At 43.6% G+C, this 14,087-nt stretch overlaps 1 protein-coding gene across 1 annotated transcript in view; it reads right to left on the bottom strand.

Moving 5' to 3' along the window:
• The window catches only part of PLPP3 (phospholipid phosphatase 3), an 80,954-nt gene extending 67,048 nt beyond the window's left edge, over nucleotides 1-13,906 (bottom strand). Inside the window, exon 1 of the mRNA XM_019628271.1 lies at nucleotides 13,149-13,906. Coding sequence (XP_019483816.1) covers nucleotides 13,149-13,287 — 139 coding nt within the window. The 5' untranslated portion in view covers nucleotides 13,288-13,906. The remainder of the gene's footprint in view (nucleotides 1-13,148) is intronic.
• Between the last annotated feature and the right edge of the window lie 181 nt (nucleotides 13,907-14,087).

The raw sequence follows: 14,087 nt of genomic DNA on the forward strand, positions 1-14,087 counted from the left end.
TTGCTACTCTATAACTGTAATTTTGCTACTATTATGAATCATAATGTAAATATCTTTTTGTTTTCCAATGGTCTTAGGCGACCCCTATGAAAGGGTCGTTCGACCCCCAAAGGGGTCGCGACCAACAGGTTGAGAACCGCTGTGTTAGTGGTTGTTAACTTTACAACAATGTAGGTCATCTGGGGGGAAGAGGCTACTGGTGGAAGGTCTATTTACTGCATTTAATAAAGATGCCACATTTGCAGCTCAAAATTTCAAAATATGACCCAAAGTTTGCACCAAACCACAAGGACAGCAGATCGAGCCCATGACAACCCATTTCTGCTGCCTGGTATGAGGGACAAAGACTTACTTCAAGTCCCTCCGTTCTTTAGGAAGCCTTCCCAGGATCCAGTGGACTTCCTCTCCCCTACATTCACAGAGCTACTTGTCCATTCTAGGATGTCCCACCTCTTCACCACCAAAGATCCCTCGCAGTTCCTTCTTGACCCTCCATGATGTCTGGAAGACATCTTTATTTACCAAGTAAACTACGTTTAAAATCATTTCTCCACTTTTGTTAATCAAAGCATAGAAAGGACCAATCCAATCTCCTGATTCGTGGAAATAACCAGCAAGCTCAGTATGAGCGGACCGGCGTCACATTCTACATTCAAATGACAAACAAAATGAAGATGCTCTGACTTCGTCTAGGCAGAGGCTTATGTTCTGAGTTAAGGTGAGCAAGTTAATCGTTGGGAAACATATAGTGCACATTAGATAGTTTTGAATTACGGAAAAGAATAAGCATAAGATACCCCATGAATGCCCTGATAGATCCTTTATGGGTCCAGAGAACCCAGGGTGAGGATCACAGGTCTCACTCAGTTTGGACAATTCATCACATGTTGCCGATGTGAAAGCCAGCAGGGAGTCATAGTGGAAAATTGGGGCACTTCGAGAACATTAAGCAGTAGAGCCCAGAGGTGAAGAATGGCCTCGCGAGATGGGACTTTTTAGGTCTGACCCCCAACTCTCCCAACTCACTGACATAACTTCTGCTAACTTATGTTTAACCTTTCTGAACTCCAGTTCTGTAAAATGGAGATGATAATAAGGATTTCATGAGCTCATTGGGAGGATGAAGTAAGAGAATGCATACACATTGTTTAAGCCAGTGAGAGGTGCAAAAGTAGCACTAGATAAATATTAGCAATGGTCATTATTTAGTCAGGGGTAAGTCCAAATACCAGCCCCAACACATATGAGCTGTGTGAGCCTGGGCAAATCATTTACCCTCTCTGAGTTGCAAACCCAGGTTATTCACATCTACTTTCTTCTGTTATTGGAAAGAGTAAGTGAGATATCGTCTAAAGCTTCTAACAAAGGTGAGTGCCTTTTCCTACCCTTTTGTAATATCTGTGGTTTAATTTTTCATGCACTTATAAGTGCAATTTACAACTTGACGCTCCAATTAATTCTTAAATGTTTGTGTATTATACTATTTAATATCCCAAGCATTCAGCACATAAATCTAAAAGATACGTGGTAATTTTAATTTGATAAAATCTGAGATAATTATGTATACAGCCATATATCCATGGGGGAAAGTGTGACTAACCAACCTTAACAGGAACTACAATTCTATTTCATGGTCTTAAAAATCTTGTAAAGCAGATCCTAGGAATAGAGCGGTTTTAATATTAATATTTGTACTTTTTAACTGTTTTCAAGGAACACTGAAGATCCAAGGTTTTTTTCATGTGTGGAGGCAGGAGCCTGTTGTCACGCCCTGGTTTGTGGAAGTACGTTACTTGGTGGGTGTGATGCTGACCACCCAGCATCCATTTCTCAGTCAGCTTTATTGTTCTCTGCTCACTCATCTTGAATCCAGTGACACTATATTGATTAAAAACTTTGTTTCTTTGTAAAAAAAAAAAAAAATGCCCCCAGGAACAAAGCGACACTATAGAGGATTCATGAATATGTTAATTCTGAAGGTCTTTGATAAAACTTTTGTATCTTTTCCTTACATATTTTAATGAATCTTATTAAGATGTCTAAGACAGTGCAGCCACTATGGAAAATAACTTAGCAGTTCCTCAGAATTTTAAACAGAGTTACCATATGATCCAGCAATTCCACTCCTAAGTATGTATACCCAAGAGAATTGAAGACACATGCCCACACAAACATCTGTATGTGTATGTGCATAGCAGCACTATTCATAATAGCCAAAAAGTGGAAATAGCCCAGAAGTCCATCAACTGATAAATGTATAAACTAAAGGTGGTTATGTCCATACAATGGAATATTACTTGGCAATAAAAGTAAATGAAATAACTGATACATGCTGACCATACATAATACAAGATATATAAACCTTAAAATTAAAAACATTATGTTGAGTGAAAGAAGCCAGTCACAAAAGACCATAATATATGATTCCACTTATACATGAATTGTCCAGAATAGGCAAATCTATAGAAACAGAAAGTCGATTAGTGATTGCCATGCACGGGTGTGGGGAGGAGGAGAGTAGATGGGAGTGACTGCCGTGGGTACGGATTCCTTAGAGTGATGGAAATGTTCTAAAATTGATTGTCGTGATGGTTGCCCAACTCTGTGAATATACTAAAAGCCAGTGAACTGTACATTTTCAATGGATGATTGTATAGTACGATAACTTACAATACATGTTGATAAAACTGTTTGAAAAATACCATTACAACCCAAGAAAAACTGTTTCTTTAAACCAAGAGGATTTCCAATTGGCCCACTTATTCTAAAGGACATTGGAGAAATTTAAAAATTTCAGAGAAAAAAAAAAAAGATAAAGCTTCATCTTTCTAATAAGGCTATGAACACGAAGCACTTACTAATCCTATTCTATGGCTTTCATAAGTCTTCTACAAACACTACATTTGAAGTGTTTGTGGAGGGAGTGGCATCACCACAGTTCAGAGGTTCCCAACCAGGAGATCAGGAACTACCTGTAACCTCTTTCTCGCCCAGCCTTCTCTTCTCTCTGCCCCAATGCCTGAGGCTCAGCTCTCACTTGCTTTCCAGCTGGTCTCCCTCTTCCACCTCCAGCTCTCTTCTCTCAAACCCAGGATTTCAACATGAATCAGATTACATTAATCCACTCTTTAAAACATTTCACGAATATGTTCATCCAAATGTTATCTATAAAACTTTTTATTTTTTTCTTACGTATTTTACAAACCTTATGTTATTTCTAAAATGGTGCAGCCACTGTGGAAAAACAGTTTGGCAATTCCTCAAAAAGTCAAACACGAAATTAACCATTTGACCCAGCAATTCCACTCCTAGTTACATATTATGTTTGGTTTCTATATTAAATTTTCCATAATAAAAGAAAAACGAAAACAAAAATAAAACTTTATTTGCTCTGCTGCTCCTCCAAAATAAAGTTCAAATTCCTTAGCTGCCTGCCATTTACAGCCAGCCTCCCTTTATAATCTGGCTCCAGTCTATCTCTCCAGCCTCATCGCCAATATCCTCTTCTCCCGCCTCAATGCAAATACACAATATGTAATTACACCCAACCTCCAACACTCACCCTTCCCAAGAATGTTTGTGTTTCCATGTCTCAGCACCTGTTGGTCCTTCTGCTGAAATACTGCCTCCCCCTTCATGGTTTGTGAGCTATTACATCTCTTGCAAGACCCAAGTCTATACCTTCCAGCAAACTTCATCACTCTTCATTCACCATGCAGCTGTAGCCCCTCCCTTACCACTCCAAAGTCAGCATCATCTCCTGTGTGCAATTATGCAAAAGTTTCCCATTCACCAGCCTGGGAATTCTTAAAGGACAAGGAACCCCCTGGCTCTAGCATATAGTAGGTGCTGAAAATACATCTACAAAGATGGGTCCTTAAAAAGACAGATACAAACACAGACTTAATTAAATTGGCTCTCTAGAATTTATGATTGATACCACAAACTAATTTGCAAGCTAGATATAAAGAAACCATCAATGAGAAAGGCTTCCTTCGTGTCAATATAATCATGTGTGTCATGTGCTTTAGAGATATGTAAACAGGAACCAAAGCGTACTGCTTATTATGACAAGGCGCTTGACACTGATTTGTATTTCTCTGCAAAACTCTGTAGGCATATAATTTTGTTAATTTGTGACAACCCTCAAAAACACATTTACCACCGATACTGATTGCAATGTATACTTTCAAAGCATGCAGAAATCAACAAGTTCCTTTCAAATGTTTCAAACTGGGTCATATGTGTTATTTAGTTTGGTTTGTTCTTAAATTTGGGAATTTTAATGTAGATCATAGTTTATCATTTAACCTGGACCTACAGGAAGAATAGTCTCATAAGACTGATCAAGAAGCTAACCTAGACTTCCTTTGAACGACGGCCAATCGGCCAATTAATGCATGACTTTGAGAAAATTATTTAATCTGAGACTCAGTTTCCTCCTCAGTTGGAATTATTTCCACCTCAAGAGGTGGTAAAGAGGCTTTTAAAAACTTCGAAAACCTGGGCTCTTTCTTCTCTCCTTGGATACATCATTTGAAAAAGATGGTGCCTGGTGCCTGTTGGAGCTCAAATCAGTCAGCAGCTATCTTTGATAACAAGCACTTTCTAGAGCATGTGCCAGTCTAAAGAAAATGATTTATCAAAAGTGGCCCCCTCCTTCTAATTTGCCCCCATGTATCTCTTGGCCTCACTCAATTATCATCCACTGATTTAGACTAAAAGTTAAACCAGTTTGCCTTGCTCCTCTTTTCATTGACACAGGGAAGAGAAAGAAGAAACTATAGAGTTCTCTGGAGAATTCTGCCTCATAAATGATATCCAATTTCCAACTGACAAGTAAACACCAGAAAAGTAAAATGGTATAAAGCTAAGACTTTGGTTCTAGCCCTGCCCTTTCCCTATCAGTGGACCATTAATTACTAACCAATCTAGGCTTCAGGGGCACCTGTGAATCGAGGGCACTAGGACAAGGTAACAGTGACGACAGCAGCTACCATATGTGAGTGTGTATGCACCATGCTCTGTACTAGGCAGGTTATCGCAACTTCATAATACACACATTATCCCATTTCACAAATGAGAAAACGGAAGCCTCAGAGATATTCAATAACTTGCCTAAGCTAATAATAGTAAGCAAACTCCCATCTGTCTGACTCTAAAGCCTCTGCTTTACCCCCTCAGACCTCCCAACCGTCCCCTGTTCAAAGAGGCCTGTTTTTGTAACTGAGACAAAGAATGATACTGCAATGTGCTTTGTTGATAAAGGAATGTACTTTCAAACTCCACGAATCTAGGCAATGAAGAATTGCTCTGATAGTATTTTCTTTAACTGTCCACAGGAGAAGCTCATTCAGTACACTCCAAGCGATTCTGCAATTATGTATGTAAAACTGTCTCCTCCACTGCCCAAAATGACCCTTAAGACTCACATCCGTGTCCTCTTGAGCCCTGTAGCACATATTATACATATTCAGACTCAATAAAATGGAAATAAATGAAATGCAATGAGATAGAAAAGAGTGTTTCTCCTTTGCATTAATTGCATGGAAAAGTGGGCAGCAAGATAAGCTGACAAGAGCTCTGGAGATTTTCGTGATTCCTTACTAGCTGGGTGCCCTTGTGCAAGTTACTGAACTTCTTTGAGCTGCAGTTGCCTCATCTATGAAAAGGAGCTAGTGTCTAGACCACATTGTTGGCATGAATAATAAATATGAAAACCAGAAAGAACTGTTACTCTGTTCTTCAGCAAATATGTGGAGTGCCCTGGATAATAAGCATTTTGATCATTTCCAATCACAGTTGTTTTATTCAGTTAGGTTTTCCTCTGGGATGCAAAAGATACAGGGAAGAGTTGACAATGAAACTGGCCACTTGTCCAAATCCCCTCCCACCTTTCTAAGGTGTACTTGCCTCTCGCTTAAGATGCTATGGCCATCCTCCTTTCAAAGGGGGAGAACACAGCCACCAAAGACGATTGAGGTCCCTGCCCTGTGACTTTCCCAGAGTCAGAACACCTGACTTGCCCTTTTTCAGCTAATGGAAGACGCTTGGGTTCCCTCTGCCTGCATTTTGCTTAGGATTCTCCTCATAATTTTTCCTCCTCATATATTTCAGGCAACTTTGCTGCCAAAAAAATGCAAGAGGATTCCACAGAACCACTGAGCGAGGACACTTGGGAAGGAAAGGAAATTATTGCCATTACTATGAATAATATTAGCAACATCATACCAAATGATGACGTAGTGTTTTCTAACTTTTTAAAGTGCTTTCAGCTTCATGATCTCATCTGAGCGTCACCACAAGAGCATCACTCGGTTATGGCTTGCTTCTTTTGCAGGTCAGGAAATGGAAGCCTGGAAAGGTTACAGAATTTTTGCCCACGTCACACCTATGAGCCTTAGCTTTATGTCAGGATTCAAACCCATCTCTGGGCAAATCAAAAGCTTGCATTGTTTCTGCAATACTATGCCAAGCTAACTTTGATCTCTTAAAGGCTCTGTTGAGGATTCTAAGTTATTCCTTTTACTCATACACAAACGTTAATGTCCAAAGAAAATATTTAGAGTTACCACCTCATTTATCCAAAATGGTCACATTGCTGACATTCCACTAGGTAGTTCCACTACCTAGCACTCAGTTTAGAACCTGGAAATAAAATGACATCCCAGCCTCTCAGCAATTAGGAGACACCACCTCCCCTTGCACTAAAAATCACAGCAGACGTCAGGGTGGCACCCAGAGGTAAGTTTTCCTTTTGAAAGAACTGTAACAAACTTGATTGTCTTTACTGAAAAAGACAGGTGCACTGGGACAGGAAAAAAAGTATAGGGGCGGCCAGTTGGCTCAGGTGGTTAGAGTTGCAGGCTCTTAACACCAAGGTTACTGGTTCGATTCCCACACGGGCCAAGGAGCTGCACCCTCCACACCTAGATTGAAGACAACTACTTGACTTGGCACTGATGGGTCCTGGAAAAACACACTGTTCCCCAATAAAATTTCTGGGGGGGGGGGAAGTATAGACAACCTAACAATGTGGAAAATGCCAAAACATTCAGTGCAGGGTCAAAAAGCCCTCTAGATAAGGTAATTGCCTTTAAGACATCAGTTGTGAAACAGCATTGTGATTCTCAAATTGGCCTGACAAGAATCACTAGAGGCTTTGATAAAATACGAATCCCAGGCCCTGGCCCAAGGCCTATGGAATCTGATTCTCCCAGAAAGGGGGTCTGAGAATCTGTATTTCACCCTAGATGGGGTCTCCTTAATAGGTGAATTTGTGAAATACTGACATAGTAGGCATCCCCCAAGATGATTTCTCCTCAAATAACGTGCACCGAATTGAACTGACACACAGGGTAAGGTTTCTCCGTAGATACCACTGCCTACACAGGGAAGAAGCATTAATGTCATGCTGTGCCCAACTGGGCTTGCCAGCCCAAACAACTGCACCGGAAGAGGGAAAGAAAGAATCCCGAATGGACAGGAAATCAAAAGGATTAAAAGTGGAAAAGGCCACCAACTCTGGCTTAGCAGTTCCCCAAAGGCAGCTATACCCCCAAGGTATATCTCTTAAGTATATGAGAAAGGAGCAAAGAAAACACACAAAACAAACCAACCAGCCATTCTGGACAAGGAGAAAATCAAGATTTCCAACCATCCTAGGAGAGTCAGCAGGGCTTACCTACTAAACAGAGGTTCCCTTCTTTATTTCAATCCACGTAGGATGTTCAGCTAGGTGGTTTGCCAGTTGACTAATGAAAATCTATTTCTATGTCCCGTGGTTCATGTGGTGGATTAAGTTATCAAAACCTACTGGGTTACTAAAAACACATACTTAGTGTCTATAATAACTGAGCAACAAAAGGAAGGGAAAAGTCCCCTTGTTTACTTGGGATTACTATAAATTTCAGGAGGTAGGGGAAAAAGCACACCCAGCAAAAATCTAGCGTGTTTCTTAGCATACTGGGTTAACGCTAGTAAAAGCGCTTACCACTTCTCCAGAATGAACACCGACTAAGCTAATTGTTAGCATCAGTTAGCATCGGATTTAATTGATGAAACATGATCTAAGAGAAATACTGACTGGGTTTCTACATCACAATACTGACCAGCACAGATTCATAAAACTGTTAGACAAGTCGAGAGATAATCTAGTAGTCCGTCCCGTCCCCCGCGTCCCCCGCCTCCCCCCTCCGGAACCCGCTATGTTGCGGTGATAAACAAACCAAGGCCCAGAGAAATCAAGTGAATTTTCCCAAAATCTCGCAGCGATGGAGTGGCAGCACAAGACCAGGAGGAGAACTCATGTTTCTAGGCTCCTCACTGTTGTAGCGACTCGCTGAGCTAATGGACAATGAAGAGCTAAGCAAAGTACGTGCATGAGGTAGACACAGTCCACACATGTATCAGTTCCTTCTTCTAGAAATGGGTCGCAGAATGTTGCATGGCAGCCTTAGATATCAGACAAAATCTAGCCCAACCAGTCATTTTATCTATGGAAAGAAACTGAGATCCATAGAAAACCTACTTGTCCACAACCACACAAGATGGTGGCACTGGCTGGCCTGGAACCTGAGTCTTCTGGCTCCAAATCTTCCGTTCTCTTCATTATCCCACACTACCTACCTCTCACTATATTAAACGTGAATAGTTTAATAACGCATGATGATTTTATGTATCCCATATATGGAATCAGTTCTAGAATTTTATCTTGACCATTGGTAACTGCAAAACAAGAAATGCCCCCAAACGTTCTGAAACCACTAAAGTATATCTAGAGTATGGTTGCTGATCATCCAAATTCTACATTTTTTCCGTGTTTGAGCTTCCTTTCCTTTGCTCATGATACTCCACCTATTGACTGTTTCCTGGTGGGGAAGGGCACAGGAGTCAGGCCTTTCAGACCAAACCTGTCCAAGCACCTGCTTCTTCTGTCTCCCTATGCCATAATCTCAGCCAACCTACCTTCTAGTATCAAAAGCCAAACGAGAAACAGTCTTTCTGTACAAAAGAACCTTTTCTAAAAAGGGCTCAGGGAATACTGTAAAGATTAGATGGCTCAAAAATTTTGCTAAATTTTAGGGGCAACCTTCCCAGATAGTTTTGATCAACAATGAATGGAAATCAGCTGTCTTCAACTTACGGGGCATACATGACATTCTCCTATTGGAAGTGACTGCTTTGTGGTCTTCACTATAATATTATTACTAAATATTCATTTCATGGTCTCATCTACCAATGATTCTATGATAAAATATATGAACACAATCACAAAACCGTCATGCAAGACTCCAGGTGATAAATCCCTAGCATTTGCCCAAGCCTTGGGAGATGACAAATAACTTTTACATCCAGTACTTCTTCTGATCCTCTCACAGCAGCGTAATGGAGTGGCCATTCTGATTACCATTTTGCAGATGAGCTCACTGAACTCAGAGGATGAAGGGCAGAAACAAAGTCCACAGGACAAAAAGCGGGGCCTGTCTAAAACTGCCTACCCATCAAAAGACATGGGTTGGAAGGAGGCATTCAATACATATCTAGGGAAGGGAACAAGGAAGAGGGGTGGCAGGAGCATAGAAGCTCAACATAGATTTACCAGTTCTTTGCATTGTGCTACACCATGTACTGCTGTGTGTTCTTTCTTTGGAACCACCGTCTCATGGGGTAAAATGGTGCCCTCAAAGTCTGAGAACTACTTAGTACCAGCACTATCCCCCAATCAAAAACAAGGCCATGGAGCAATGAGACTGTACCACTGATCAGAAGAGTTGAATGGCCTTTATCCATCTGCTTAGGTGCAAGTGGGAACTCGGAAATGTGGAGAGACTGGGCATTCTGCAAACTGAGCTTCAGGATTTTCTGATAAAAATCTGAGTTTCAGGATTCTTCAGATAGGAAAGGAAAAGGGAATGATGGACTCTGGTCATGCTCATTGAGGATTAGGGATCAACCCAAATCAACTTCAGTAAGAATCTCAGTCCTTCCCTTCTCCGACCTCTGGCTTTCTCACCCATAAAACGGAGGGTTACAGTGAAGAGCACATAAACTAATTTATATAAAAAAGAGGCTAACAAGAGCTTAGGAAGACCATAGGAGGTGCTCCTCCCTTCTTGCCTAAGAATATTCTCAGCTGCCCTCACATCACCTCACACACCAGAACCATTGCACAGGAAACAGGAGGCGTGCATATTACTTAATGGCAAGGAAAACAAAACCAATTTCAGGAGAAACTGCCATGCAAAGATTCCTAACTATGTATAAAAGCACTTAGGCAGCGAAGGTGAAGATAGCTCTTCAATGGGAGGTAAACTGCTATTGGTGTTCTCTTTTGGCCTTCAACCAACAGTGGACTTTTGTGTTTCTACCAAGAATTTAACATTCCAAAAAGGTATGTGGAACAAGTTAAATGGCTTGCGTATTTCCACTTCCATGAGGTTCATAGCACATCAGCTTTTATTTTTTCCAGATACAAGGAGATGAAGCTGGGTATATCTTCCTGTGAGCAAATAAACAGAAAGCCATGTCTCTCTTTCTAATACATTAGTGCCTTGTAATCCAGGCCATATGATCGATAAACTATATAAAAATTAAACCATCCTGACAGTCTCAGGCAAAAAGTTAAGCAAGTAGAAACATTTTTTTTTTCTTTTTAGGACTCTGGTGTGTAGTACATTAAAATCACATGTTGTGTTACTAATTTTCTTCTGGAAGCCAAAGAGTTCTCCTGCATAAATTTCTCAAGTAAATATTTACCCAACAGTTTTCCTTATTAAGGGTATTAGATGCATTGAATTAGTGATATTGTAATTAGGCCTATACATAGGGGAGGCACTGATAAATTACTTTGAAAATGATTTTGTCGACTTGGCTTTAAGGGCAAGTCACATACCCTTAAAACGGATAGTGAGGTGCTTCTTATAATAAAATACAAGATCCTGTTATTTTATTACTTTTTTCGAGGTAAACAAAATCACTATTTCAAACAGACCAACAGCGAGTAAACAACTCGGGTTTAGAATATCAGCTCTGAGCGGGACCCAGGGAGAGTTGGGGCAGATGAAGAACTGAAATGTGCAAACAGACACTTGACTTACACCTTCCACGCACAACCGAGTAGCTTGGGGTTTCTGCATCCCTTGCTACAATATAGCTGACAGGTGTGTCTTTTTGCAAATTCCTTCACCCTTCTTTATCCTTTGTTAAGAATACACCATCCCTTGGGACTGACTTCTGAAATCAGAAGAGTGGAAGGGAGGAGAGCAATGATGCTTTACCAAGGCTGTCAAGCTAGTTTTCGCTCAGCTTTCCTAAACACAAAGTAGGAGGTAGGAGGTAGGAGGGTACGACCAACGCACCAGCAGTCAAAGACCTACCCCACCACCAACCAAACACGCCAGTCAACACTGGGAAGCCCCAGGCAAGTTTACAGCAAACAGCTTCAATGTGTTTATTGTTTCCTTGTTCTCCCCCAGGACCTGGGAGGGTCTTTTAAAAATTCAATAGCTTGGCAGAGCCCTGTGCATGATAATAAACCAGCAGCCTTCAGGAAGGTAGGCCCCCCAGTGACAGTTCCTTTACATTGCATTGTAATGTTGAATTTTCTAAGAGGTGGGAATAGGGATTTACAGTCAGTCACCTTTTTTTCCCTTGCACAGAGCACCATTTTACCCTAAACTGTCTCAACTTAAGGGGGCCCTTTCTTACTTTTAAACTCTGAGTCCCATCTTTCTTTGGCTTTCTAAGTTTACTATGGATAGGCAAGCCAAGAACAGATGGACCTGGGTAAGGACCCTCCTGCAGAAAGTCAAGAACAGAGGAAGTAGAAGTGCAGCCCAAGAAATCTCTGGTTTGCACAATCTGCCTGGACAAATCCATTTCAAAGGGGACTTAAGTCTCCGTGCAGGAGTTCTATTTTAAGGGAACTGAATTGGGAACACAGATGTTTCTTCAGTTAGCAGAGCTGGCAGAACAGCTCCTGGACCAAATCCGAGTTCTTAATGCAGGAAGGGGCCTTGGAGAGCATCTAGTTCAACGGACTCACTCAACTGATGAGGAAACTGAGGCCAATGAGGCAGTTAGGTGGCACACCCAACAAGTGGCATAGTGGCAGTGTTCTGATGACAAGTCCTGAGCGCTTTCCATTACACCATGATTCGCTTAAAAAAAAAATTGCTACGCTGACTTCAACTTTGGAACTCCTGTAGCTTCATGTCAGTAGCTTCCCCCCCCCCCCGCACCGAGTTCATAAATCCTCCCTCCTCTCCCACTCCAATTCCTTTAACCTCCATCGCTCTTTTAGCTGTGGCTTCCAGCTGGTTTAATAAACAAGTGGACTATCGCCTCAACTTTCTGGGGTGCAATTAATTGTGGTCCCAAAATATGACCGCGGCTTGCTTTCCCAGTGCCTCAGTTTCCTCATCAGTGTAATAGGGCTCCTGACTCGAACTGCACCGAGTCAGGGAAAGGGCTAGTTAAACCTACTACCTGGCACATAGTAGGCGCCCAAGAACGGTACCCTGTTCCTAGATCCTAGAGCGCGCCTTGGAAACCCCTGTGGAGCGTGGAGGAGTGGGGCAAGTGGAAAGGCCAGCTTGCAGATCTAGATCTGGCCAGGGCCGAGGCAGCAACGGCGGAAGGGGTTGGATGTTTACATACAGACAGGGGAAGGCAGCGCGGCTCCACGCTGGAGCCCGGCGCTCCAGGAGTTCCATTTTACTTGGATGGAGGGCAACAAGTTATGCGCTGGCTCTAGATCATGGTTCAACCAACTTCCCCTATTCTAAAAGGGCGAGCCCACACCTTCCGTGGGATTCCGCCTGGGCTTCCAAGCGGTCTCGATCGCTCTTAAGGAGCCTTTTTACAGTTGCCCGCGAAAGCCTCAGCACGCCCAAACAACTCGTGTGCAGGCCGGGAAGTCGGTGGGAGCGGGGAGGGCGCGGGCCTGGGGGCCAGAAGGGGCGCGAGGACTCCCCAAGAAGGCTGCGGGGGCCTCCCGGGCTGACAGCGCGGCGCTGCCGGGAGACGCGGCTGGCCGGTGGCCCCGCGCCAAGCAAGGCAGCGCCGAGCCCCGCGCGCAGGCACCCGAGCGGGCTGGGACTCGCGCCGAGCGCGGAGAGGCCGAGAGACAGCGGGGCTGGGCTCACCCATGAAGAGGCAGAAGAGATCGAGGCAGATGAGCAGCGCCCGCTTGCTGCCGCCCCTCCTCGGGTTGTTGTTGAGCGCCGGGCTGCCGCCGTTCTTGCTCTCCGGGACGATCGCCTTGTCGTACTTGTAGTTCTGCATGGCGCTGGCTGCGGCGCGAGCCTCCCGCCCCGCGAAGACGCCCGGCGGACAGCAGCCACACACCCAGACGCTGGGGTCGCCTCCTGGCCGAGGCTGCTAGGGCGAGTGGCGGGTCGGCCCCGGCTTGGGGAGCGGCGGAGAGGCTGTGGCTTCGCTGCCTGCCTCCAGCTGCAGACGGTGGTGTTTTCTGCTTCCCGTGTGTGCTTCTGCTTTCTTTCCTCTCTCAGCCCCAAATCGTTCGAAAGTCCAAGGGGGAAGAGAGCCAAATCCCCAGCAGGAACTGGTGCGGAGCTGCGCTGCTCGGGACGCGCTGGGCTGGCGTGTGCCTGTGTGCGCGAGCGAGCGAGTGGGCAGCGCGGGCGCTCGGCCACTTTCCTCCGCTGCTGGTGACTTAATGAATGGGAGACGAGCGGAGCTCAGCCACTCCGGAGCGCCTGCCCCGACTCCAACTTTTCCTCCTCCTCCTGCTGCTGCTGCTGCTGCCGCCGCGGCTGCTGTGACGAATGCCTTGGGTTTGTTTTCTGCACTTTTATTTCACGAGGTCCTTTAAAAGAGAGAGAGAGAGAAAGAGGGAACGAGAGGGACCTCCTTCCTTGGCTCGGAGGGGATTCAGAAAGCACAGCCCCTTCCTTAAGTTGCTAAGACGTAGGATAATTAAGGCCACATTTTCCCCCACCCCCTTCAAAAAAAAAAAAAATCCTAAAAGGAAAAGTTACTCTCAAACCAGAGAATCCGGGAGCCCCTAGCGTTCAGAAACGCCAAATTGTCACAAAAGGAAAAAAAAAATGTATAAATAAAAA

Source organism: Hipposideros armiger, unplaced genomic scaffold, assembly GCF_001890085.2.
Source record: "Hipposideros armiger isolate ML-2016 unplaced genomic scaffold, ASM189008v1 scaffold_776, whole genome shotgun sequence".
Classification (NCBI taxonomy): Eukaryota; Metazoa; Chordata; class Mammalia; order Chiroptera; family Hipposideridae; genus Hipposideros; species Hipposideros armiger.